The sequence below is a fragment of the Scyliorhinus canicula genome, chromosome 9 (genome assembly GCF_902713615.1).
Source record: "Scyliorhinus canicula chromosome 9, sScyCan1.1, whole genome shotgun sequence".
NCBI lineage: Eukaryota > Metazoa > Chordata > Chondrichthyes > Carcharhiniformes > Scyliorhinidae > Scyliorhinus > Scyliorhinus canicula.
Window position 1 is genome coordinate 161,240,180 of NC_052154.1, and position 27,897 is coordinate 161,268,076.

General features: G+C 44.8%; 1 protein-coding gene and 1 pseudogene across 1 annotated transcript in view; both read right to left on the reverse strand.

Annotated features, from left to right (window-relative positions):
* Nucleotides 1-14,285: 14,285 nt before the first annotated feature.
* c9h11orf58 (chromosome 9 C11orf58 homolog) overlaps nucleotides 14,286-27,897 on the reverse strand; it is a 31,159-nt gene continuing 17,547 nt past the window's right edge. Inside the window, exon 5 of the mRNA XM_038808082.1 lies at nucleotides 14,286-15,958. Within this exon, the coding sequence (XP_038664010.1) occupies nucleotides 15,755-15,958 (204 nt within the window). The 3' untranslated portion in view covers nucleotides 14,286-15,754. The remainder of the gene's footprint in view (nucleotides 15,959-27,897) is intronic.
* LOC119972003 lies at nucleotides 18,733-25,940 on the reverse strand (annotated as a pseudogene).

Here is a 27,897-nt window from a genome sequence, read left to right on the forward strand (position 1 = left end):
AAAGGATGCAAGATGGGGACTCTTCTTCCGAGGTAGTATGGGCTGAGGTTAGAAACAGGAAAGGAGAGGTCACCCTGTTGGGAGTTTTCTATAGGCCACCTAATAGTTCTAGAGATGTAGAGGAAAGGATGGCGAAGATGATTCTGGAAAAGAGCGAAAGTAACAGGGTAGTTGTTATGGGAGACTTTAACTTTCCTAATATTGACTGGAAAAGATATAGTTCGAGTACATTGGATGGGTCGTTCTTTGTACAATGTGTGCAGGAGGGTTTTCTGACACAATATGTTGACAGGCCAACAAGAGGTGAGGCCACTTTGGATTTGGTTTTGGGTAATGAACCAGGCCAGGTGTTAGATCTGGAGGTAGGTGAACACTTTGGAGACAGTGACCACAATTCGGTGACCTTTACGTTAGTGATGGAAAGGGATAAGTATACCCCGCAGAGCAAGAGTTATAGCTGGGGGAAGGGCAATTATGATGCCATTAGACATGACTTAGGATGCGTTGGTTGGAGAAGTAGGCTGCAAGGGTTGGGCACACTGGATATGTGGAGCTTGTTCAAGGAACAGCTATTGCATGTTCTTGATAAGTACGTACCAGTCAGACAGGGAGGAAGGGGTCGAGCGAGGGAACCGTGGTTTACCAAAGAAGTGGAATCTCTTGTTAAGAGGAAGAAGGAGGCCTATGTGAAGATGAGGCGTGAAGTTTCAGTTGGGGCGCTTGATAGTTACAAGGAAGCGAGGAAGGATCTAAAGAGAGAGCTGAGACGAGCAAGGAGGGGACATGAGAAGTCTTTGGCAGGTAGGATCAAGGAAAACCCAAAAGCTTTCTATAGGTATGTCAGGAATAAAAGAATGAGTAGGGCCAGTCAAGGACAGTGGTGGGAAGTTGTGTGTGGAGGCTGAGGAGATAAGCGAGATACTAAATGAATACTTTTCGTCAGTATTCACTCAAGAAAAAGATAATATTGTGGAGGAGAATGCTGAGACCCAGGCTATTAGAATAGATGGCATTGAGGTGCGTAGGGAAGAAGTGTTGGCAATTCTGGACAAGGTGAAAATAGATAAGTCCCCGGGGCCGGATGGGATTTATCCTAGGATTCTCTGGGAAGCCAGGGAAGAGATTGCTGAGCCTTTGGCTTTGATTTTTAGGTCATCATTGGCTACAGGAATAGTGCCAGAGGACTGGAGGATAGCAAATGTGGTCCCTTTGTTCAAGAAGGGGAGTAGAGATAACCCCGGTAACTACAGGCCGGTGAGCCTAACGTCTGTGGTGGGTAAAGTCTTGGAGAGGATTATAAAAGATACGATTTATAATCATCTAGATAGGAATAATATGATTAGGGATAGTCAGCATGGTTTTGTGAAGGGTAGGTCATGCATCACAAACCTTATCGAGTTCTTTGAGAAGGTGACTGAACAGGTAGACGAGGGTAGAGCAGTTGATGTGGTGTATATGGATTTCAGTAAAGCGTTTGATAAGGTTCCCCACGGTCGGCTATTGCAGAAAATACGGAGGCTGGGGATTGAGGGTGATTTAGAGATGTGGATCAGAAATTGGCTAGTTGAAAGAAGACAGAGAGTGGTAGTTGATGGGAAATGTTCAGAATGGAGTTCAGGTACGAGTGGCGTACCACAAGGATCTGTTCTGGGGCCGTTGCTGTTTGTCATTTTTATAAATGACCTAGAGGAGGGCGCAGAAGGATGGGTGAGTAAATTTGCAGACGACACTAAAGTCGGTGGAGTTGTAGACAGTGCGGAAGGATGTTGCAGGTTACAGAGGGACATAGATAAGCTGCAGAGCTGGGCTGAGAGGTGGCAAATGGAGTTTAATGTGGAGAAGTGTGAGGTGATTCACTTTGGAAAGAATAACAGGAATGCGGAATATTTGGCTAATGGTAAAATTCTTGGTAGTGTGGATGAGCAAAGGGATCTCGGTGTCCATGTACATAGATCCCTGAAAGTTGCCACCCAGGTTGATAGGGTTGTGAAGAAGGCCTATGGTGTGTTGGCCTTTATTGGTAGAGGGATTGAGTTCCGGAGCCATGAGGTCATGATGCAGCTGTACCAAACTCTGGTACGGCCGCATTTGGAGTATTGCGTACAGTTCTGGTCGCCTCATTATAGGAAGGACGTGGAAGCTTTGGAACGGGTGCAGAGGAGATTTACCAGGATGTTGCCTGGTATGGAGGGAAAATCTTATGAGGAAAGGCTGATGGACTTGAGGTTGTTTTCGTTAGAGAGAAGAAGGTTAAGAGGTGACTTAATAGAGGCATACAAAATGATCAGAGGGTTAGATAGGGTGGACAGCGAGAGCCTTCTCCCGCGGATGGAGGTGGCTAGCACGAGGGGACATAGCCTTAAATTGAGGGGTAATAGATATAGGACAGAGGTCAGAGGTGGGTTTTTTACGCAAAGAGTGGTGAGGCCGTGGAATGCCCTACCTGCAACAGTAGTGAACTCGCCAACATTGAGGGCATTTAAAAATTTATTGGATAAGCATATGGATGATAAGGGCATAGTGTAGGTTAGATGGCCTTTAGTTTTTTTTTCCATGTCGGTGCAACATCGAGGGCCGAAGGGCCTGTACTGCGCTGTATCGTTCTATGTTCTATGTTCTATGTCTTATCATATCTTCAGTTACCTCAGTCAACACTTTCTTAACTCTTCGATCTTCATTCCCCCTTTCTAGCTTCCATGCCCCACACTATCTCGCCACCCATCCTTGAATCTCAGGATATTTCAAAATGTTGGATAGCAATTTTTAAGTGCAACATGTGAAAAAAGCTAAAAACAAGGATCCTGTTTCTTGAATCCTAAATAAAGAATGATGAAGTATAATATGTATAATTTACAAATTAATTGAAAAAGTGGGAGTATCAGTGTTTTGAAGGTTGAATGTAAAAACATTGGCACATGTCCAAAGAGTTGATATTGAACCTGACATGTTTGGGTTTTTCGAATAATTTACTTGGAAGGATCTTGTTGTAATTTATATTAATATGTTACTTTTAATTTTCTTGCTTGGGCTAAATTCCCTAAATAACCAATAACCAGGGACCGAAAGTGACCTAGTTGTAAAATAAAATAAAGTAAACCCATTTCACTTCAACTTGAGAGGAAATAGTTCCTATTTTCCTGTGAACATATTGGAGTTGAAATTTGTCATGAACGAAAGCACAAACAGGCAAAAGCATGTAGTGCACCTCATTTTACACTCTACCCGATTTTGTTTTCCATGGATCTTCCTGGCAAAAATGACCTGTTAAGGCAAAATAGTTCCCGAAGTTTATTCTGCTTTATAAACCGTGGCAGTAACAAACTCTACTTTTTCCTCTTCATTCTTCCTCCACCCCCCATCTCTTTTGTTAGGCATTGAATTCATTATATTTTAAGGGCTCAGAATGTCAATGTGGAATCCTCTTTACCTGAGCCATTCATTTGCACATCATTCACCCAGTTTAAATGGAGATCTGCAGTTAGGTTTGGAACTAATGTTACAGTACTGTACACAACCCTGTCAGCATCAATGGGGCTGAGGTGGAAATGGTTAGCAGTTTCAAAATCCTAGGGGTACACATCTCCAAAAATCTGTCCTGGTCCACCCACATCGACCCTACCACCAAGAAAACACAACAGTGCCTATACTTCCTCAGGAAACTAAGAAAATTTGTCATGTCCACATTAACTTTTACCAGCGTTTACAGATGCAGCATAGAAAGCATCCTATCTGGCTGCATCACAGCCTGGTATGGATTTGCCATCCTATGGCAACTGCTCGGCCCAAGACCGCAAGAAACTTCAGAGAGTTGTGAACAAAGCCCAGTCCATCACAGGACCCTGCCTCCCATCCATTGACTCCATCTACACCTCCCACTGGGGAAAGCGGGCAGCATAATCAAAGACCCCTCCCACCCGGCTGACTCACTCTTCCAACTTCTTCCATCAGGCAGGAGATACAGAATTCTGAGAACACGCACGAACAGACTGAAAAACTGCTTCTTCATCACTGTTACCAGACTCCTAAATGACCCTCTTATGGACTGACCTCATTAACATTACACCCCTGTATGCTTCACCCGATGCCGGTATTATGTAGTTACATTGTGAACCTCATGTTGGCCTATTATGTATTTTCTTTTATTTCCTTTTCTTTTCATGTACTTAATGATCTGTTGAGCTGCTTGCAGAAAAATACTTTTCACTGTACCTTGGTACACGTGACAATAAACAAATCCAATCCAATCCAGTACTCTGATCAGGCCCCAATTTATATCAGTAAACTGGATGAGACCAAATGAATTTTTCAAATTGTAAAATGTGAGGAATGGATACTTCGCTCCAGGAGTGATTCCACTGACATCTAGGGATCTTTTGTATTATCTTTTATATGTTTTATACCACATACCTTCCCAGATTGCACTCCAAATTTATTCCGCTCAGCTCCGCTCCTGATTTGAAGGCCGCAGATCCCTGAGGTAAGTTTTTATATTACATACCTTCCCAGACTGCACTCTGGATTTCTCCTGCTCGGCTCCGCACCCAATGTGAAGGCCACAGATCCCGGAGGTAAATTTTTATACCAGGCACCTTCCCATACTGCACTCCGGATTTCTCCCGCTCAGCTCCACTCCCGATGTGTCATTGGAATTTAGAAGAACGAGGGGGGATCTTATAGATACATATAAAATTATGAAGGGAATAGATATGACAGAAGTAGGGAGGTTGTGTCCACTGGTGGTGAAACTTGAACAAGGGGGCATAGCCTCAAAATGAGGGGGAGCAGATTTAGGACGGAGTTGAGGAGGAACGTCTTCACCCAAAGGATCATGAATCCGTGGAATTCCTGCCCAGTGAAGCAGTTGAGGCTACTTGGTTGAACAAAGGTAGATAGATTTTTGAACAGTAAAGGAATAAAAGGTGAGCGGGCGGGTAAGTGGAGCTGAGTCCACAAAAAGATCAGCCATGATCTTATTGAATGGCGGAGTCGGCTCGAGGGGCCAGTTGGCCCACTCTTGCTCCTGGTTCTTATGTTCTTAAAACAAACTATATTATTAACACAGAATTGATGTTCACATCCAAGAAAAAACAGCTTATCAATGAACGGTTAAACAGTTTTTTTTAAAAAAGGTCGTTGAACTTACTTTTGCATCTACTACTAAACTTTCAATGAAACAAAATCCACACAAACAGGTCAAATGGCAACAGTTAACACACAGTGGCTTACAGATTTAAGCACAAAGTCCTTGGGAGAGAAGCTTTCAGACATCAGTCAGATAAACACACCTCCTTTCCTCAGAAACCAGAACAGAACTCTATGAATGAAACTAAAAACAGACACTGGGCAGTGCTGAAAAACGAAACTCAATACCCACCCAGCCCCTCCCATGAGAGATATCACAGCCTGCCTAGCTCTTAACCCCTTAATCACAGCTTTAGTAGACATGTAATCTGGATGCCTTAACTTATGTATTTTTAATAACATGACTGCAATCGACACATAATACAATTTATATTTTTAAAAATCCTACGTTCATCACTCTAAAGAACCTGAGTGCTGGTGGTAAATGCAGCTGGAACTGAGAGCAGGCGTGTTAAATTTTTGGCTGAATTTACGGAGGAGTTCCTAGTAGACCTTAAGAAATGTTACTGCAATAGATTTGTGGATGAATACAATGCATGACGTAGTGCAAGATGTGCACCAGAAGACCCCAAGTCCTGTGCCTACACCACCAAGATCTGGGTGAGGCAAGTGGTGGAAGGTATAGCCAGACAGAAAGGCTTCAGTTAGGGGCTGTTTAGCACAGGGCTAAATCATTGGCTTTGAAAGCAGACCAAGGCAGGCCAGCAGCATGGTTCAATTCCCGTACAAGCCTCCCCGAACAGGCGCCGGAATGTGGCGACTAGGGGCTTTTCACAGTAACTTCATTTGAAGCCTACTTGTGACAATAAGCGATTTTCATTTCATTTCATTTCATTTAGTTCAAGCGGCATTGTGTTGGCGAAACTTTATTTGGTGACCACAAAATAATGGAAGTTGGGCATTGGCAAATTTTTGTTAAGAGTTCTGAATTGTGATTCCTAATATAGTTCACTTAACTGCTGAAACTGTCTACATTCACACACAAATCATAGCCATTGGGTGAAGTAGCAGAGGGTGAAGGTGTGGCTGGTAGCACTACCGCCCCCTCCCAGAGGAACAGTTAATTGGTTGGGGGGGGGGGGGGGGGGGGGGGAGGGGAGGGGGGAGGAGAGAAGGAAATTGTACTGAACTACTTGTCATATTGACTCTCGGTGTTATGAAGGATAAGCATGGAGAATTGAAGGTATGAATTTGGGGCTTCTTTGGTATATATGCACTCTCCAGATATTTGAATGGCATATAACTAACAGCATATACCTATTTTAGACATGACTCAAGCAAACCATGAAAAAAGTTGACAGTGCTGTTGCAGGTCAAATAGAAACATTCTGATAAATGTAATCTGGGTACTGATGAATGGTTGCACCTAAAGCGGGTAGCACAGTTGCTTCGCAGCTCCAAGGTCCCAGGTTCGATTCCCGGATTGGGTCACTGTCTGTGCGGAGTCTGCACATTCACCCCCGCGTGTGCATGGGTTTCCTCCTGGTGCTCCGGTTTCCTCCCACAGTCCAAAGATGTGCAGGTCAGGTGGATTGGCCATGCTAAATTGCCCTTGGGTTAGGTGGGTTACGGGGATAGGGTGGAGGTGTGGGCTTAGGTGGGGTGCTCTTTCCAAGAGCCGGTGATGACTCAATGAGCTGAATGGCCTCCTTCTGCACTGTGAATTCTTGATTCTAAAGTGCTAGCTTTGACTTTTTGTCTTACAGATGTGGCCTGATTGCATTTCCAGTATTTTCTATTTTTGTTCCACAATGACTTGGTTTTGTTTAAAGTGTTTATCATGTTTACATTTCCACGGAATGTATCATTTGTTTTTTTGAAATGGTTAACTTAGTATATTTAATTCAATCAAAAGTGCAGAAGCCTGCAGGCAGCCCAACTCCCCAACTGTAGTGAGTGTACATCTCCCTTCACCTGAGCAACATAGTTAGCTAGCAGTTGCGGTACTGAAAAGGGCAACAGCTTCCATTGCATTTTAGGCAAAAGGCAATTTTTCTTCTGAGAACCCAAGTACAAAGAAAAAGACAAAATGTACATACATCACAGTCCCTGCAATTCTGTTTGAACAGTTGTATTGATCATCTTGAGCCAACTGATGTGGAGTTTCTATTAAAATTTCTTCAGCTGATACTCTGAGTTCAAAGCCTGGGATTTTTAAAGGGCATTTTTAATTTGGGGCCCCATGGTGTATTATGCTGGAAAATATGATGTTAACATAGTCATAATGTATAGATGCATAGATACATTGCAAGGGATCTGAGAGCTGGCTATGCTGTGTACAAGCTGTTTTTGTTTCAGTTGCATGTGCTGCCAAACAGTAGAGATGCTAAGATGAGGCAACTGGGGGAAGGGTAGAAGCCTTCAAAGAATCACCACCTGCTTCCTCTTTCACCTCTTAGTCTGGAGTTTGGCCAGGAACATTATTTTGAACTACTTCTGAGTGTTTCAGCCTCTGAGAAACTGGGTTTGCTGCCAAATTCAGAAACCACTTCAATGCACTGTATTTGACTGACAGGCGGTTCGCTTTCAACCCTGACACCTTTGATTGTATCATGACTGTTAATGGCAGAAAAACTCAAAGGTCTACATGGTGGAGATAACAAATGGACCTTGGTCTGAATCAGAGCCGCTTCTACTTTTTATTTAATGACCTTTAAAGGTTTCAGTCGAACTCAGTGCGCAGGAATGTTTGCTCTGCTCCATTTCTCACTATATACTGCAACAGCAACTTGTACCTTTCTGGTACATTTGTCAAGGTCAGTAATGTCCCAAAGGTGCCTCATTGAGGCAGAAGGAATAATGATTGCCGAGCCAATGGAAAACATGTTAGGAGGGGATACCCCTGTGTCAAAAAGATGGGTTTCAACGGGGGTTTGAAAGGGAAAAAGGGAAGATTTAGAGATGGCATTAGTTTGAAGCTTCAAGTTGACTCACATTATATGCCAACTGACAATCAACATATTCTGCATGGGGTCACAACATTGGAAAAAGGCGTCAGCCGTTTAGGACTAAGGTGAGAAATTTCTTCACTCACGAGGTGTGAACCTTTGAAATTCTCTACCCCAGAGAGGCATATAATCAATACACGGACCAATAGTTTTTGAGTACCAAGGGAATTAAAGGAGATGGCGTTAATGTGAGGAAGTGGGGTTGAGGTAGGAAATCATTCGTGACATGTTGAATGGAACAGCAGTCCCAGAGATCTAAATGACATACTCCAGCTCCTATGTCTTCGGTTCTATGTACTCCTGGTGCACGCATGAAGGTGGCTCAGAATAGCGTCTAGCACAGCTGACACCAGAGGTGTGCTCCCCTCGCACAGGCATCGTTTTGGTACCGGAGCATAACTTGTTTGCCGAATATATGGATCTATGCAACCGCATTTTGTATTATTTATTTTTAAACCTCAGTGCCTTATGGAGCCTTATCTTTCAATTAGTGACCAAGTTGATATATGAACTAATTATCTCTACTAGTTTAATCATAACATCAACTTATTTATATAGTACCTTTAATATACATCCCAAGATGATTCCCAGAGTCAAAAATGTGATACAGAGCAACATAAGGAGATATTAGAGCAAATGACCAAATGTTTAGTCAAAGAGGTAAGTTTTGTCAGTGAATTAAAGGAGAAAAATGAGGTTGAGGGGTTTAGGTTCCCGTAACAGCCTCCCCGAACAGGTGCCGGAATGTGGCGACTAGGGGCTTTTCACAGTAACTTCATTTGAAGCCTACTCGTGACAATAAGTGATTTTCATTTTTCATTTAGAGAGGTAATTCCAGAGTTTAGCATCTAGGCAACTCAAAACACAGCCACCAATGATGGAGCAATTAAAATTGGGGATGTTCAAGAGGCCCAGAATTAAAAAGGCACAGCTATTTTGCAGTATTTTAGATGGAGGAGCTTACAGCAATGGGCCAGGACAAGGAGGGATTTTTAAAGCAAGTTTATGAGTTTTAAAATGGAGATATTGCTTAACCGGAAGCTGGGAGTGGGTCAGTGAGCACAGCGGGGGATTGGTGAACGGGATTTGGTGCAAGTAAAGAAACAGATAGCAAAACTTGGGTGACCTCAAGTGTACGGAAGATAGACTGCAGAAAGCCAGCTAGGAATTTGTTGGAATAGTCGAGTATAGAGGTAACAAAGGCATGAATGAGGTTCAGCAGCAGCTGACCTGAGGCAATGCTATGGAGGTGAAAATTGGTGGTCAAAGTGATGGCACAGGTATGTGGTTGGAATGTCAATTCTGGATCAAGTATGACAATGAGACTGTGAACAGTCTAGTTCAACCTGAGACAGGAGGGTTGGAAATGGTAATGAGGGAGCAGAGACTGTGGCATGGGCTGAAGACAATGGCTTCAGCCATCCTAATGTTTAATTGGTTGAATATTCTGCTCCTCCTGACCTGGATGTCAGAAAAGCAACCTGATATTTAGAATGGTCAAGGAGAGGTAAATTTGGATGTCGTTAGCATATATACAGAAACAAATGTTTTGAATTATTTTCCAAGGGGCAGGAAGATGAGCAATTGAAACGCCCAAGGATTGATTGAGGGGACAGTACTTTGTGGGAATAGGAATAGATGCCGATTCTCTGGCTGTGGTTAGATAGATAAGAATGGAACCAGGCGGGTGCAGCCCCACTAAGCTGGATATTGGTGGAGAGGCAATGGAGGAGGATTTCAACAGAAAATGAGCTGAGGCAAGGGCAGGATCAAGCAATGGTCCAGAGTCCAAATAGGTATGAACCAGTGTCAAAGGCAGCAATATGTTCCATTTGTCAGTCACATAAGATGTAATTTCGTGACTTTGATAAGAGCCGTTTTGATACATTGGCAGGGGAGTAAAGCTGAGAGGGAATTAAACAGATTCCCATGAAAGATGGGCATGAGATGAGAACATGCTCAAGGAATTTAGAGAGGAAAAGAAGGTTGGAGATGAGGTTCAAAATGACTTTTTTTTTACTGTGGAGAGTAATATGATAGCAGATTTAAAGGAGAAAGAGTTGGCATCTAAAGAGAGAGAACTGTTAACGATGTCAACTAATATGGGAGCCAGGAAGGGGAATTAGGTGGTCAGTGAGAATTGAGTTAAACGAGCAGAGGGGTGGGGGTTCATGGACAAATGATTTCAGAAAGTGCCTGAGAGAAGATTAATGAGGAACTAAAGGACCTTGTATTTATGCAAGTTCAGGGCTAAGGCACATTAGAAACTGAGAGGAAGTTCGGTCTGGTCAGTTAGGTAAAGGGATGGAAGTGACAAAAGGCAGCTGATTGGATAGTCTCAATCTTGGTAACAAGGAAGTCCACAAACCCTTCTCATTTGGAGTAAGGGAAGAGAGGTTTAAGACAGTTTGCTGTACATTCCCAGATTATTCTGGAATAGTGAGCAGCATTCACAAGCCCAATAGTTCTCTCTGCAGTCGTCAGATCCTGTAAATGGCTAACTGAGTTGAGTACTATACCTACTCAAGTCTGTATGCTTTGGACGTAACAAAGTCGAGATAAGGGGGCACAACCTTGGTGAGAGGGATACATGGTTTTACTGGTGACCGGGCCATCAAATGTGGAGGTGATGATGTGGTTGAGCAGGTTGGTAGCTGCAGAAATGTTGTGGTCCAAAGTGAAATTGTAAGTGTTTGGAGGCTGAGGGGAGATTTGAATTGAAAGCAATACAAGGAAGTAATCAGAGATGGTTGTTTCTGTGATTGATTACATCGCAGTAGCGAGGCCTTGTGAGATGGTAAGATTAACCAGGTGGCTGTGAATTATGGATTGGGGAATTTACATGGAGAGAAATGAAGGAAAATAGGAGATCAGTGAACTCAGGGGAGAAAGCACATTATGAATTGGGATAGAGGTTAAAATCACCTTGGACGAGGTTATTCAGTGCAGAGGTTGAGGGAGGAAAGCAGTGAAGGTAGTTGGATGGTAAAACTGACATGGTTCTTGTGAGGGTGGTAGAGTCAAGAACAAGGTGAGACTCTGAAAGAAGTGCCAGAGGAATAAGGGCATGGACCAAGATGGGATTTGGCTAGAAGAGCATCCACTATAGAGGCTGTTTAGCACAGGGCTAAATCGCTGGCTTTGAAGGCAGACCAAGGCAGGCCAGCAGCACGGTTCAATTCCCGTACCAGCCTCCCCGAACAGGCGCCGGAATGTGGCGACCGGGGGCTTTTCACAGTAACTTCATTTGAAGCCTACTTGTGACAATAAGCGATTTTCATTTCATTTCATTTTCACTACACCACCAAGATCTGGGTGAGGCAAGTGGTGGAAGGTATAGCCAGACAGAAAGGCTTCAGTTTGAGTGAGATCATCACTTTCTGGCCAACATTTCTCTTCTGATATGCTCTGAATTCTGACTTATTTTCTGATGTAAAATTCCATGGCAATCAAATTTTAGGACAATAAAGGTTTGACTCATGACAACCAATTTATGTGTTTTGTTACAGTTGTTGATAGTATTCTGAGGGTGTAAATGCAGAGGAACCTGGGAGTGTATGGTCACGACTTTTCAATCTGGTACGGCAGGTTGCTAAGGCTGTTCAAAAAGTGTATGAAACACTTGGCATTGAATTAAGAAAAAGGAAGTCATTCTTAACCTTTCAAAATCACTGGTTAGGGCTCAGCTGGAGTACAGTACATAATTCTGGACTCTAAACTTCAAGAAATGGGTAAAGGCCTTGAAAAAGGTAGAGGAGGTGTACTCAGCTGAGACCAGGGATTAAGAGATTTGGAGAAACTGGAATTGTTCTTTGAGAAAAGATTGAACAGAGGTATTCAAAATTGAGGGGGTTTGCTAGATCAGGGAGAAACTGTTTTTTGACAAGTGTGTCAGCAACTGGAGGGCTTGGATGGAGCGACAAAAATCCTCTTGATTTCCTGTCTCATTCTATTCAACTTCTGTAGCAGGTCATCCATCATCTGTAAAGAGAAACTATCTGTGAAAATTACAGATGCAATCCTTGGTCAGAGTTGAAAGCCAATAGCTTAGGAGACATTTCAGTATGTCTTGGGACAGCGGGCTGGGGGGGGGGGGGGGGGGGGGGGGAGGAGAGAGAGAAAGAGTGCCTGCAATAACATGAGTCAAACCATGGTGAAGGAATTAATGAGTTGAATAAACTGTTTGATTAAAATCTGATAGATGATATATGAGGTAATGGAAAGGCATTAAAGGGAACAGAAGAATACGAAAGGTGCAGGAGACTGGTGCATGCAAAGAAATGAACAAATTGTAAAGAGAGTTGCAGATTCAGGAAGTTTGAAATGCAGAAAGAAAAAGACATAACACAGGAGCTCCTCCCTTCTGCTGCATTTGGTCTCACCATTCCACTTTCTGCAGCAGAAAATTTGAAATCCACTATTTTTCTCTGAGGTTTCCTCACAGCAGAAGGAAATATTATCAATGACCAGTGTTTTTTTTATATTTTGTAATTGTGCATCAATCTGAATAACTACTTCACTCACATTTTTTATAATTGTTTATGATAAATTTGTATTTGAATGTTATAAATTATTTAAATTTGTATCACATGCAGCAGATTATTTGTGACTGTTTATTTTGTGACTTTTACATACGGGAAATAATCTGTGATCAAATTGAAGTCGATTTTTACAAAATCTTTATTAAACCTTCTGATTTGTGCAATTCTTAGTTTTGAGTTCCTGTGTTCAAGTATGGATTAACAGTGCTGGAGATTTGGAACACCTTTACAATTCAGCTGCACGTGGGTCAGCATTGAGCAAGATTAATTAGAATAGCTAAAAATAGAGTAAAGCTGTTTCTGCTCTGCCTTCATATCAACCTCAAAATTACACTTCTTACGCTTTATTGCAGTGGGATGATTATAAAATCTACGAGATGCAAAATCACTTAGAGAAGAATAGCAACTTAAATTTCAACTGACACGAGAAAATAGAATAGTTTATATTTAACTTAGAAAGGAGATATATAATTACAGGGAAGTTTCAGAATCATAGAACAGTGATAATGGGGAACCTTTAATTTCAGTCCCCTAATATAGATTGGGATAGTGGGGAAGAGTTCTGAAGTGTATTCAGAAGTACATTTCTGGCCCACTGTTAACGACGGCATTGTTCTGGAGGGGAACATGTTGGGAACAGTGATCATAGTATGATAAGGTGTGTGGATTAACTAGAGAAAAGGACAAGGAACAATCTACACTAAAAATTTAATTGGCAAAGGGTCAATTCCAGGAGGTTGAGAACTCAAATCTGACCCTGGGTAAATTGAAGTCATAAATTGTCAGGCACAATTGTAAATGACAATGGGTTACCTTTAAAGAGAAAATCTGATGTGCAGTTGAGGTACATTTCTACAAGGGGGAAAATGTCAGGAAAACAAAGTTGGAACTTCTTAGATGATTACAGAGATCAAAAGTATGATTAAGCAGAAAAAGAATGTGCATGGCAGATATCAGTTGATAATACACATGAGAACATTTCTGAATATAGAACATGTCTGAATATAGAAAGTTTAGAAGCGAAATAAGAGGAGCAAAGAAATAGTATGAAAAGGGACTGGAAGCTTATATGTATGGGATTCAAGTCTTGTATTTTCATATAAATAGAGGATTACGGCTGATGAAGGAATAAACAGAATATACAGATATGGGCAGAGGCCATGGCTGAGGTACTAAATGAGAACTTTGACAACATCTTCATTAGTAAAGACAGATGCAAAGTCGTAGGGCTGAATTTTATATGGATGCAAATTCTCCGTCCTCTCCAAACAAGGTCAGTCTTGAGCTCGCTGACACAGAAGTCGGCAGCTTCGCAGCAATTATGTGCTGGGAGCAGCCTCGATTGATTCATAATGTGACCTCCACCCCCAGAATGATGAAGTCCGATTGGCCAGCAGCTCTATAGGACACACAGCATCAGGATCAACCAATGGCCACTGCTGGGACTATAACTAGCCCTGGATCCTCTGTTCTGGAACCTAGTGCTCCCGCCAGTGGAGAATAGTTACTGGTCTCCGCTGGCCCTAGAAGCAAAGCCGATATGAGAGTCTCTCTCCTTTGGGAAGAGCTCACCAGATTCTGTTGGAATCCTGGTGGCTCAGCCACTTAATCAAATGGAAATGGGACAGCAAATCAGGAAGTAAACACCACTGCATCCCACCAATTGTAATTTTATTTTTTTAATACAAGACAGTGAAGTACATGATCAGGCCATGCACATGCAATTAAGGTAGAAGATAATAAAACTATTCAAAAAATTTAAAATGTGGAATTGCATACCACAAAGGGAGAAATTTGACATTCAAGATTACTCTGAGGGCCAGTGAGGCCATTCAGCGGTAATTATGAACCTAGTACACCATTAAAACTCCAGTTACACCTCATTCAACAAGGTGTAACTTTGAAGGGGTTTTAGAGTAAGACAAATGCAAAAGTGAGAGCTCTCATCATTTCACCGACATCCAATTGAGGTGGGGGGACAGGGGCAACCCTGATAGTGGAGATGTCTGGAGTCATGACAGCAACTTCTAGATTCCCATGTTTGATTGCACATGTGTAGACTCCAGAGATTGGTGTCAATGTAAGAGTAATGACAACGAATGCTGCATTTCAATCATGTAAAATCTGGGCTATTAAATCTGTTGTAACTTATTTCCCTATACTTAAATTACTGTACTGCATCAAGTGACTACAAAGTGGTCAGAAATCCTGCTACAAAATGTGATCATTTAATCGACCCAATCACATGGAACTTCAAATCAATCCTGCTAATGTGCAAGCTATCCACTGTTTCAATGATATTGCTACCATGATACTGGCTTCCACACCACATGTTCCAGGCTCCAAAGAGCAACCATTTTAGAGGATTAAAGATGGTGCCACAAATTGGAGTCTGTTGCAATGTTTCAATTCCAGAATTATAGAAAGTTTTTTTTCCAGTCAAGATTAAACATTTTGAAGAGTTACAACTTTGTTGAAGGAGAGGAAACGTCTGCGGTGCATACTGTGGTAGCTGATTCTTTAAAACGTCCTGCTTTGTATTAGAATTCCTTGCTCATAAACTGCAACCTCCTGACAATGATCCAATATTCATCCACGTCAAAAAATCCTTTTAGAGCAAACGTGAGACAATAGCAAAACCTGCAACTGTTTTTCTCCCCCAAGTTTTATTTTATATATACAGTATATGAACAGCTAAAAATTCTTTTGACTTTCAACTAGCCTTCACCATTTAAATTGGATTAAGTCCCTTGTCTTGGACATTACTCACTTAAAAAAATTTGCACAAATGATATGCATTTATAAATTACATAAAGAGTCATAAGAAGTATTTCATCTGCGTTTAGACGTTACACACTTGGAACTCAAAATATGAGCAGGAAACTTTGGAAAACATAGCTCTAAAAATAAAGTGAAAAAATGAGGACCATTTTCACAAAAGAGATTTAAAAACTGAAAATGTATGAAATAGAACATGGCAACACATAACTATGTCGTAGGTAAGAGGTCAAGTCATGTACACTTAAATTGGAAACTAAACCAATGCGATCGGTGTTCAGTAAAAATGTATTGTGATCGTATAATCCAGAACAATAAACAGGAGATTGTGTTAAGGGATTGTAGTTAGTTTGTAGATGACTTTACGAACATCATTTTATAATTGCTTTTCAGGTCCTGCTTTTTAGCATCTGCATCTTCTGACTGATGCTCTTCGCCACTAGATTTCACGCTGTTCAAAGAATCCTTATTTTCAGAATCGTTCGAGCTGTCGGTTGCTGAATCTACTGGAGCACTGATCTCTTGCAGCTCTGGTTCATCTGCCTCTGGCTGAAAAAAAAGGTGAAAATTTTACATTTCTAGTCAAGTATCACTAAAAATAATCATCTTTATTCGTGTCACAAATAGCTTACATTAACACTGCAATGAAGTTACTGTGAAAATGCCCTAGTCGCCACATTCCGGAGCCTGTTCGGGTACACCGAGGAAGAAGTCAGAATGTCCAATTCGACTAACAAGCACGTCATTCAGGACTTGTGGGAGGAAAACAGAGCACCTGGCGGAAACCCACACAGACACAGGGTGAATGTGCAAACTCAGCAGAGAGTGATCCAAGCCAGGAATCGAATCCGGATTGAATTGCTAAGTAATTGAAGAGCACGGGCCTGGACCATGAGTGCCACAACCACAGAGCTCTTATCTTGTAAAAAATAACGGTTAGATAGCGTTACTGGGATAGGGTGGAGGTTTGGGTTTAGGTTGGGTGCCCTTTCCAAGGGCCGGTGCATACTCAATGGGCCGAATGGCCTCCTACACTGTAAATTCTATGATTCTATACGCTGCTCCACTGCCTGTTGCAAATGTTGGATTACTATGTCACGGAAACAAACCCAACTCTATATATTTTTAAACTTTATCCTTATTGCTCTTTATTTTTAAAACTGGTCTTTTTCTGCTGAACAAAGAAAATTAAGATGGCTGCTACAAATCTCCGATCATGGGTTTGGCCCCTTTCTGGGAGCTACCCCCAGGTGTTTCAAGGACAAAATAATAATTTTGGTTGTCACACCTCATTACTAAGATTGCTACTACCAAACTCACATCGCACCTGGGACTGTTCAGACCAAATGGCAGCACGGTAGCATTGTGGATAGCACAAATGCTTCACAGCTCCAGGGTCCCAGGTTCGATTCCCGGCTTGGGGCACTGTCTGTGCGGAGTCTGCACATCCTCCCCGTGTGCGCGTGGGTTTCCTCCGGGTGCTCCGGTTTCCTCCCACAGTCCAAAGATGTGCAGGTTAGGTGGATTGGCCATGATAAATTGCCCTTAGTGTCCAAAATTGCCCTTAGTGTTGGGTGGGGTTACTGGGTTATGGGGATAGGGTGGAGGTGTTGACCTCGGGTAGAGTGCTCCTTCCAAGAGCCGGTGCAGACTCGATGGGCTCGATCTGCACTGTAAATTCTATGAAATGCAATAAGAAAAGAGATGTAATTTGCATTTAATAAGCCAACCGTGCTAGCTGAGTGAATGGGTCCGAGACAATGGCTTCCCAAACGCCAGACCCTCACCATAAACGGAGCCCATCCAACAACTAATAACCGAGATATCAGTCCTGAAACCAAATCCAAGTCCAGACACTGGCTAAACATCCTTTTTGAAGACAGTGCATCTGGACAATTTAGTATAACGTCTTTGGATTTCATAGTCAGTCTGCTGTTTAATATCCAATTGGTAAAAATAATAAGTACAGGAATGAGTCTTTGTTTCAGATGGTTGTTTGTAGCACACCTTTCTCCAATTTAGACTTTGAGAGAGAGAGAGAGGAGGGAGCAGCTTCTTTCCTCTTAAGCGTCCAGGAGTCCATCTGTTTCCCCAGACTCTCTGAAAATTATCCCAGTCAGGCAGGACCCAATCACCACCTATCACCAAGCAGAATACGTCCTTTTGGCTAATTCATTGGCCACCAACCAGTCAAACAGAGTCGACCGATCTCTCGGGTGCCAAAAAGTCTAGTTTTTGCTGTACGAGAGCTAGCAGTGTTCTCTTCTGCAACTTTTGAATATCTCACGTCCCCTGCTCAACTTTTTTCTTTTAAAAAAATTTAAAGTACCAAATTCATTTTCGCCAGTTAAGGGTCAACTTAGCATGGCCAATCCACCTAGCCTGCACATCTTTGGGTTGTGGGGGCAAAACCCACACAAACACGGGGAGAATGTGAAAACTCCACATGGAGAGTGATCCAGAGCCGGGATCGAACCTGGGACTTTGGCGCCGTGAGGCTGCAGGGCTAACCCACTGCGCCACCGTGCTGCCCTCCCTGCTCAACTTAAAGGTATGTGTCCAATAAGCCTCCATGGATAAAAATGATAACAAAAAATAAAGAAAGGGGAAATGAGGAAATCAACAGGCTATGTCCAGTCTGCCTGTTCTGGCTCGAGGATACCATTTATTTGACTTTCTACTCTGGGGAGGATAAACGGGAGAGTTGGGTCAGGGGGACGGAGAAAGAAAACAGCCAAAACACATTAAGGGAGTGTTGCAGAAAAACCACACCACCTTGACGGTGTTATAAAGTTCCTTCACCTACGTACTGATCCAATCAATACACGAAGACATGGATCGAATTAAGCTTACCCTGTTTATCACTGGGCAAGTCATGTTTCAGTAAGTATCTACAGATCCACAAGATAACAGCACAAAGCCTTGAAGTTAGGCCAGTAAACACCTTTGACAAGTATAATCTTAAAATACGAAAGGAAATTTTCTGCAAACTGTATCGGAAATATTTCTACATTTCCTAGGTTCACAGATTTAAGTAGAACAAGTGCTTTTATTTTAAATTCAAAGAAATCGAACATAGAACATACAGTGCAGATGGAGGCCATTCAGCCCATCGAGTCTGCACTGATCCATACAAGCCCTAATTTCCACCCTATCCCCCTAACCCAATAACCCCTCCTAACCTTTTCGTTTGGACACTAAGGGCAATTTAGCATGGCCAATCCACCTGCACGTCTTTGGACTGTGGGAGGAAACCGGAGTACCCGGAGGAAACCCCCAGACACTGGGAGAACATGCAGACTCCGCATAGACAGTGACCCAGCAGGGAATCAAACCGGAGACCCTGGCGCTAACCACAATGCTACCGTGCTGCCCTAAAACATGTTCAAGAGGTAGTTATATCCAGTTAATTATGTAATTTTTTGCCAAAGCCTAACCACTTCTGTACAATTGTAATCTGGAAATCCAAAGTGCTGTGGTAAGAATAAACTCAGAAGTACTGCGTGAAGTAGAATTGATTGGCTTTACCTCCATTGCAACACCCTTCTTGCCCCAAACACTGATCCAGGCTGATGAGTCATGTCATTGAGCAGGTAGATCTTTGTCTCCTCCTCCCAAGAGCATCAGATAATGCAAGACATTGTCTCCTCTTCCCTAGCCCAAGGCCATCTCTAATCTCATCAGAACCAAAGTTAACCAACAGCGAAAGCCAAAGGTCAAACGCAGATCTGATTCTGTACAATTCAAAACAGATCAGGGCACATTCTACTTACTGAACCAGAGGGAAACACTCGCTGTAAAATAACAAGCCCCTTGCAAATGATTTGAATTATCACCTTGTTTTATCAGCACAAACAAGGCAGAAGCAAAATTAACATCTTTTCAGGGGGGCCTCCACTTGGGCAACCAGTGCCCCTGATAGAAACAGGCAAGAACCTCATTAAGCCATGTAAATTGTGTTTTTTTAAATACAAGTGCAACTTAACCTCCTTGCTCTTATACACTATGCCTCCAATTATGAAGTATAGGAGACTGTATACTTTATGAATCTACTGGAGATAGCTGCTCAGAGTCCATGGCAGGACAAAGTAGGGCTATATACAGAGCTCCAGGGCCTCTAAGCCTAAGACAAAACTGAAATCAGGAATAACGCAGTACAAAGATGATCTCTTGAGATATGGCTTTTGTTATTTGTATCAATGCAAATCAGGATGCAAAGCCTATGTGTAGGGAAGTACTGGCAATTGAGTTGGATGTTAACTATGTCGTACATCTCAGACATCTTTTCAATTCTAAATTAACCTAAACCTCAAATTGCAAGAGAAGGATGAGGATTGCTTTCGGCAATAGAAATAGATGCTTTCCAAAAGTCATTGAAAGTTTTGCACGGGCAGGTACAAAACCAAAACTATTACATGTTCCCCACACTGCTATGACACATGGAAGAAAATAGTGTTAGTAAGGGAACTGTCAGTAGACTGGCAAGCCTTATTCAGTCGCATCTGGCTGCGCATATCAACAGTTTTTGTCACGACTTTACAAAGGATTCAGATTTTGAAAGAGAAGTGGATGAAAAATTCTTTTGGGATCCCAAAGTCAATTATTAACTTACAGCTGACTCCAAATGAAGAGACTGAACTTCTGTGCCTCAGCTGTGACAGCACATTAAAAACACGCCACAAGTCCATGAGGCTGTCAGCATTCTGGAGTGGTGCTTCAGAGGAGTATCCAGTGCTGAGTAAAACAAGCATTTTGTTGCTACATTTTTTTCTGGTCGGCAAAATTCTCCTTTTAATTTTCAAGCTCTTCCACGTGCTCAGGGAACGCCACATGGTAAGGGGGTCCCGCTGGGGTATGAACTTCACCCCACAGCTGCTGGCAATCAGCCACTTCTCTGCAACCATGTCATTGAAATCATCGTGTGTTGACCTTGGTGAAGCCCCACTTCATGAAGTTGTGGATCTTCTGCCGCCCGGGGAACTTAGCCTGGCGGTGTGCCTCGAACACATGTTCTTCGTTCTGTACGTTGGTGCGCACGGACATGATGACTTGGCCAATGTTCACACGGTAAGAAGTCTTACAACACCAGGTTAAAGTCCAACAGGTTTGATTCAAACACGAGCTTTCGGAGCACTGCTCCTTCCTCAGGTGAATGAAGAGGTAGGTTCCAGAAACATTTATATAGACAAAGTCAGAGATGCCAGACAATGCTTGGAATGCGAGCATTTGCAGGTAATCAAATCATTACAGATCCAGAGAGAGGGGTAACCCCAGGTTAAAGAGATGTGAATTGTCTCAAGCCAGGATAGTTGGTAGGATTTTGCAAGTCCAGGCCAGATGGTGGGGGATGAATGTAATGCAACATGAATCCAAGATCCCGGTTGAGGCCGCACTCATGCGTGCGGAACTTAGCTATTAGTTTTTGCTCGGCAATTCTGCGTTGTCGCGTGTCCTGAAGACCGCCTTGGAGAACGCTTACCCGGAGATCAGAGGCTGAATGCCCTTGACTGCTGAAGTGTTCCCCGACTGGAAGGGAACATTCCTGCCTGGTGATTGTCGCGCGATGCCCGTTCATTCGTTGTCGCAGTGTCTGCATGGTCTCGCCAATGTACCACGCTTCGGGACATCCTTTCCTGCAGCGTACGAGGTAGACTACATTGGTCGAGTCGCACGAGAATGTGCCGCGTACCTGGTGGGTGGTGTTTCCATGTGTAATGGTGGTATTCATGTCGATGATCTGGCATGTCTTGCAGAGATTGCCCTGGCAGGGTTGTGTGGTGTCGCTGTTCTCAAGGCTGGGTAATTTGCTGCAAACAATGGTTTGTTTGAGGTTGTGCGGTTGTTTGAAGGCAAGTAGTGGGGGTGTGGGGATGACCGTTGCAAGATGTTCATCTTCACTGATGATGTGTTGAAGGCTGCGAAGAAGTTGTCGTAGTTTCTCCGCCACAGGAAAGTACTGGACGACGAAGGGTACTCTGTCAGTTGTGTCCCGTGTTTGTCTTCTGAGGAGGTTGGTGCGGTTTTTTGCTGTGGCGCGTTGGAACTGTCGATCGATGAGTCATGCGCCATATCCCGTTCATACGAGGGCATCTTTCAGCATCTGTAGGTGTCTGTTACGCTCCTCCTCATCTGAGCAGATCCTGTGTATACGGAAGGCTTGTCCATAGGGGATGGCTTCTTTAATGTGTTTCGGGTGAAAGCTGGAGAAGTGGAGCATCGTGAGGTTATCTGTGGGCTTGCGCTAAAGCGAAGTGCTGAGGTGACCGTCCTTGATGGAGATGAGTGTATCCAAGAATGCAAATGAATTTGGAGAATAGTCCATGGTGAGTCTGATGGTGGGATGGAACTTATTGATCTCATCGTGTAGTTGTTTCAGTGATTCTTCGCTGTGGGTCCAAAGGAAAAAAATGTCATCCATGTATCTGGTGTATAACGTCGGTTGAAGGTCCTGTGCGGTGAGGAAGTCTTGTTCAAACTTGTGCATGAAGATGTTGGCATATTGAGGTGCTAATTTGGTCCCCATGGCTGTTCCGTGCGTCTGGATGAAGAATTTGTTGTCGAAGGTGAAGACGTTGTGATCTAGAATGAAGTGGATAAGTTGCAGAATTGCGTCTGGAGATTGGCAGTTGTCGGTGTTGAGGACTGAGGCTGTTGCAGCAATGCCGTCGTCATGGGGGATGCTGGTGTAGAGTGCCGAGACGTCCATTGTGACGAGGAATGTTCCTGGTTCAACTGGTCCATGGGTGCTGAGTTTCTGTAGGAAGTCCGTTGTGTCGCGACAGAAGCGGGTGTACCTTGTACGATGGGTTTTAAAATGCCCTCGATGTGGCCAGAGAGGTCCTCACACAGGGTCCCATTGCCTGAAACGATAGGACGGCCTGGCGTGTTGGTCTTATGTATTTTCGGGAGGCAGTAGAGATCTCCAATGTGGGGATTGAGTGGGATGAGAGCACATAGGGTGCTCTGAAGGTCTGGATCCAAGGTCTTGATCAGCCTGTTGAGTTGGCAGATGTGTTCCTTGGTTGGATCTGCGGGTAACTGTCTGTAGTGTTCCTGGTTGTTGAGTTGTCGGTATACTTCTTTGCAGTAGTCCGTTCTGTTCAGTATGACGGTGGCCCCTCCTTTTTCTGCTGGTTTGATAACCATGTTGCGGTTGGTCTTGAGAGCGTGGATGGCGTTGCGTTGTGCTTGGGTGACGTTCGGGGCTGCTTTGTGAATGCGACTGATGAATCTAGCATTGACACGACTCCTGACGGCTTGAGCATACATGTCGAGTCTAGGGCAGCGGCCTTCCGGAGGAGTCCAATTCGACTCTTTCCTTTTCGGTTGCTGCACCGCAGATCTCGTGGTCTGCTGTTCCGGTTAATTGGTCGTCTCCTTGGGTTCGCTGTCGGCCTCTTGGGGTCTGTGGAAGAATTCCCGGAGCCTCATTCGCCTGATGAATTCCTCTGTGTCTGCCGCGAGACTGATGGGGTCCATTTTGGTGGTGGTGCAGAAATTGAGCCCTTTGCTGAGGACTTCGATTTCGTCTGGCTGAAGGGTGTAGTCCGACAAGTTGACAATAGATTTCCCTGTATTGTTTTCTACTGTGGTACCGGGGGAAGCTAGGTTGCTGCTGGTGGTGATGCCGAGTTTCTCAAGCTTCCTGTTCTTGGTGTGCATATAGGTGGCATAGTATCGTTGTCTCATCTGTTTGGCGGCGTTACGCAGCTGGCCTGTTGTGTCCTGAGCGCAAGTTGAGAATATGGCCTCTATCTTGGTTTCCAGGTTGCGTCGACTGCTGTAGAGCTGGCGTACAAGGTGGTTGAGGAGTGTGACAGAGGTGTGGCGGCAAAGTCTTTCAGCGTAGTCTGTGTTGTAGGTCGACTTGAGTGGGTTTGTGATCTGTAGCTCTTTCGGGATCTTGTCTGCTTTTTTGCATATTTGCAGAAACTTAATGTCAGTGTCTATATGCGCGATCTTCCTGGAGATCCTCCCCACTTTGAGCCGGCAGTTTGCGGTGTCGATGGTAGCCATGATGTGGAGATGTCGGCGTTGGACTGGGGTGAGCACAGTAGGAAGTCTTACAACACCAGGTCAAAGTCCAACAGGTTTGTTTCAAACACGAGCTTTCGGAGCACTGCTCCTTCCTCAGGTGAATGTAGAGGTAGGTTCCAGAAACATTTATATAGACAAAGTCAGAAATGCCAGACAATGCTTGGAATGTTCACACGGGCCTTGGTGCCCTGGAGCGTGCCAAAGGCTCCGCGCATTCCTGTCTGCAGCCGATCAGCGCCGGCACACGATAACATCTTATTGATACAGATGACGTGGCAAGGATGCAGGCACATTAGAATGTGGAAGCCATCCTTGCCACAGGTCTTCACTATGTACGTGCTGGCAGAGATACAGGCAGTCTCCAGAGCTTTGGAGGAGAGCTGTTCGTATGCACCATGTGGCCACAGAGCAGGAACTCGTCCTTTGCTTTCCTGCGTCCAATGTCCAAATTCCTGATCTTGGGATCGGGGACACCCCGACATAAGCGTGATTTGGGGTACGGCTTGTTATTACAGTATCTGAACAGCGAGCTGGCCGGCACCCTATCTTCCTTCCTTGGTGGAGGCGGGGCCACGGTTTTTGTCTGGCTGTAAATCCCAGTCGGCGCCTGCGGCCTAGTCCGGAAAGAGCACATTTAATTTCTGTTGCCTGGCACAATGACCTACATGTGTGAGGTTGGATATTCCATCCTCACAAAGATGAAGACAGCACAAAGAAACCAGCTGAACTCTGCACCCATATATGTGCATTGCCCTCACTTCCTGAGAACCTGAGTGGAGTGAGATCGTGAGGACCAAGCAGGCTCACCTGTCGCATTAAAGGTAAGCAAAAATGGTGTGTTGCGAAGGTCAGCCAGCATGCGCCGAGGTCAGCCGATTGGTAAAATTGGGTCCCAGGAAAAAAAAAGTTTGAAAAACACTGCTCGAGACTACACGGCACTTTGTTATTTAATTCTAGCCAAATAGATTCTGTCTTTGATTCGCTGGAATATCCTCTCCCTCCATCAGTGCAAAGTTTTTTGCGGGGATAGTTATCTCGGACCATGCACCCCACTGGCTGGAGATTCGGTTTAGAACGGGACGAGAGCAGAGGCCGGCGTGGAGGTTTGACTCAGGGTTGTTGGCGGATGGAGGTTTTTGTGATAAGGTGCGGTTGGCAATTAGGGATTATGTGGAGTTGAATCAGAATGGGGAGGTGTCAGCGGGCATTTTATGAGCATCTAGTGAGCGAGATAGTGGAGGTGGACAGAGAATATTCGAGGGTGCCCACCGTGGAGGAACTGTCGAGGAGGAAAAAGTTGCAGAGGCAATTTGACAGGCTGACAACGTGAAGGGCGGTAGGGCAACTGCATAGGGCAAGAGGGGTGCAATATGAATATGGGGAGAAGGCGAGCCGCATGCTGGCGCACGGACTGCGGAGGCAGGCTGCATCCAGGGAAATATTGAAGATACGGACTGGGGCGGAGGATGTGGTGTCAGAGCCAGGGAAGATAAATTAGGCATTTAGAGTGTATTACCAGGGACTTTATGAGGCGGATCCGGAGGGAGAGGAGGGGGACATGGGGTGGTTTCCGGACGAGCTGGAATTTCACCAGGTGGAGGAAGCAAACAGGCAGGCGTTGGAGGAACACCCCATTGGGAGTTTGAGAAAAGGTGGAGGATGTTTGTGACCGTGTTTGAGGAGCTATTTGTCACAGGTGAGTGAAGGGAAAAGGGAGGGGTGAAAAAGGAGAAAAGTATGTAGACTGTATAGTTGATTGTTGGGAAGTATGTTTCCTGAAGTGTTTACTTGCTGTAACCTGCTTTGATACAAGTTTGTAATAAAATACATTTTTTTTTAAAAAGAAAAAAAAATAATTGCAAAGTTCTCCTTAAACAATACCATCACATCTCCCCCTTTTCTTCCTTCCCTATCTTTCTTCAACACCTTGAATCCACTCTGTGCCTGAACGTACTCCTCCGTGAAGGTAGCCCATTGTTCAGCTACCATCATTTTGAATTGGCCCTTCGAGACTGCTCTCATATGACCGACTTCCATTTTCTATTTTTCCAAAACCCGGAGCTCAAGCTGCTACTGATACTTTGTGCACAAATGGTTATCAGGACCACTGAAAGCTTCCTGGAGTTTCCATACAGCACAGGTTGGAGCAGCCCTGCCATTCCTCCAAGAACTAAATAACCTTGCTCCCGTTAATAAATGTTACTTACTTATACTGATAAACTTTACTATTAGCAGTAAACCATAAAGATAAAGCTCACCAGTCTATTTCCTTATTTAGTTAAGATAAACAGGAAATATACACCAATCACCTACCTGATTCCTTGTGATGGCACATCAGGATATGGGTTTCTGAACATAGGCTCTGAACCCAAAAGGGTCTGAACCCACAGCCTGACTCCTGATGGCTACAGTCCCGGTTTTGCTCTCGCTCCTTCCCACTGCTCACCAAGTGAAATTTCACTCTGTGCTGTTTTATGCACAGCTCTACCCTCATTGTTTCTTGCTGCTCATCAAGTTAAGGACCATTCTCTCAATGCTGTTTTAAGCCCACTCCAAGTTCGCTTTTGACATTCACCAAATCTAATTTGGAGAATGAAAAAGCAACAATTAACTCGTGGCTTTCCAGTGGTATCATACTTTTGATATTTTTTTGCCTCTCTTCTCACTCCAGTGATGCTGACCTGCTTCACCCTCCCTCTTGGTCTCTTCTGACCTGCTTCACGCACCCTCTTGGGTATTTTCTTTTTATTAAATAAATTTAGAGTACCCAATTCATTTTTTTCCAATTAAAAGGGCAATTTAGCGTGGCCAATCCACATCATCCTCCCCTTCACAGTGACATTGAACAGCCTCACCCTGCCCTTCAGTGACGCTGACCGACTTCATCCTCCCCTTCACAGTGACATTGACCGGCTTCACCCTCCCCTTCACAGTGACGCTGACCAGCTTCATCCTCCCCTTCAGTGACGCTGACCGGCTTCATCCTCCCCTTCACAGTGACGCTGACCGGCTTCACCCTCCCCTTCAGTGACGCTGACCGGCTTCATCCTCCCCTTCACAGTGATGCTGACCGTCTTCATCCTCCCCTTCACAGTGACGCTGACCGGCTTCACCCTCCCCTTCACAGTGATGCTGACTGGCTTCATCCTCCCCTTCACAGTGACGCTGACCGGCTTCATCCTCCCCTTCAGTGACGCTGACCGGCTTCATCCTCCCCTTCACAGTGACGCTGACCAGCTTCACCCTCCCCTTCACAGTGACGCTGACCGGCTTCATCCTCCCCTTCACAGTGACGCTGACCGGCTTCACCCTCCCCTTCACAGTGACGCTGACCAGCTTCACCCTCCCCTTCAGTGAAGCTGACTAGCTTCACCCTCCCCTTCAGTGACACTGACCGGCTTCATCCTCCCCTTCACAATGACGCTGACCGGCTTCATCCTCCCCTTCACAGTGACGCTGACCGGCTTCACCCTCCCCTTCACAGTGATGCTGACTGGCTTCATCCTCCCCTTCACAGTGACGCTGACCGGCTTCAACCTCCCCTTCACAGTGACGCTGACAGGCTTCACCCTCCCCTTCACAGTGACGCTGACCGGCTTCACCCTCCCCTTCACAGTGATGCTGACTGGCTTCATCCTCCCCTTCACAGTGACGCTGACCGGCTTCATCCTCCCCTTCAGTGACGCTGACCGGCTTCATCCCCCCCCTTCAGTGACGCTGACCGGCTTCATCCTCCCCTTCACAGTGACGCTGACCGGCTTCACCCTCCCCTTCACAGTGACGCTGACCGGCTTCATCCTCCCCTTCACAGTGACGCTGACCGGCTTCACCTTCCCCTTCACAGTGACGCTGACCGGCTTCACCCTCCCCTTCACGGTGACGCTGACCGGCTTCACCCTCCCCTTCACAGTGACGCTGACCGGCTTCATCCTCCCCTTCACAGTGACGCCGACCGGCTTCACCCTCCCCTTCACAGTGACGCTGACCGGCTTCACCCTCCCCTTCACAGTGACGCTGACCAGCTTCACCCTCCCCTTCACAGTGACGCTGACTGGCTTCATCCTCCCCTTCACAGTGACGCTGACCGGCTTCACCCTCCCCTTCAGTGACGCTGACCGGCTTCATCCTCCCCTTCACAGTGATGCTGACCGTCTTCATCCTCCCCTTCACAGTGACGCTGACCGGCTTCACCCTCCCCTTCACAGTGATGCTGACTGGCTTCATCCTCCCCTTCACAGTGACGCTGACCGGCTTCATCCTCCCCTTCAGTGACGCTGACCGGCTTCATCCTCCCCTTCACAGTGACGCTGACCGGCTTCATCCTCCCCTTCACAGTGACGCTGACCGGCTTCACCCTCCCCTTCACAGTGATGCTGACTGGCTTCATCCTCCCCTTCACAGTGACGCTGACCGGCTTCAACCTCCCCTTCACAGTGACGCTGACAGGCTTC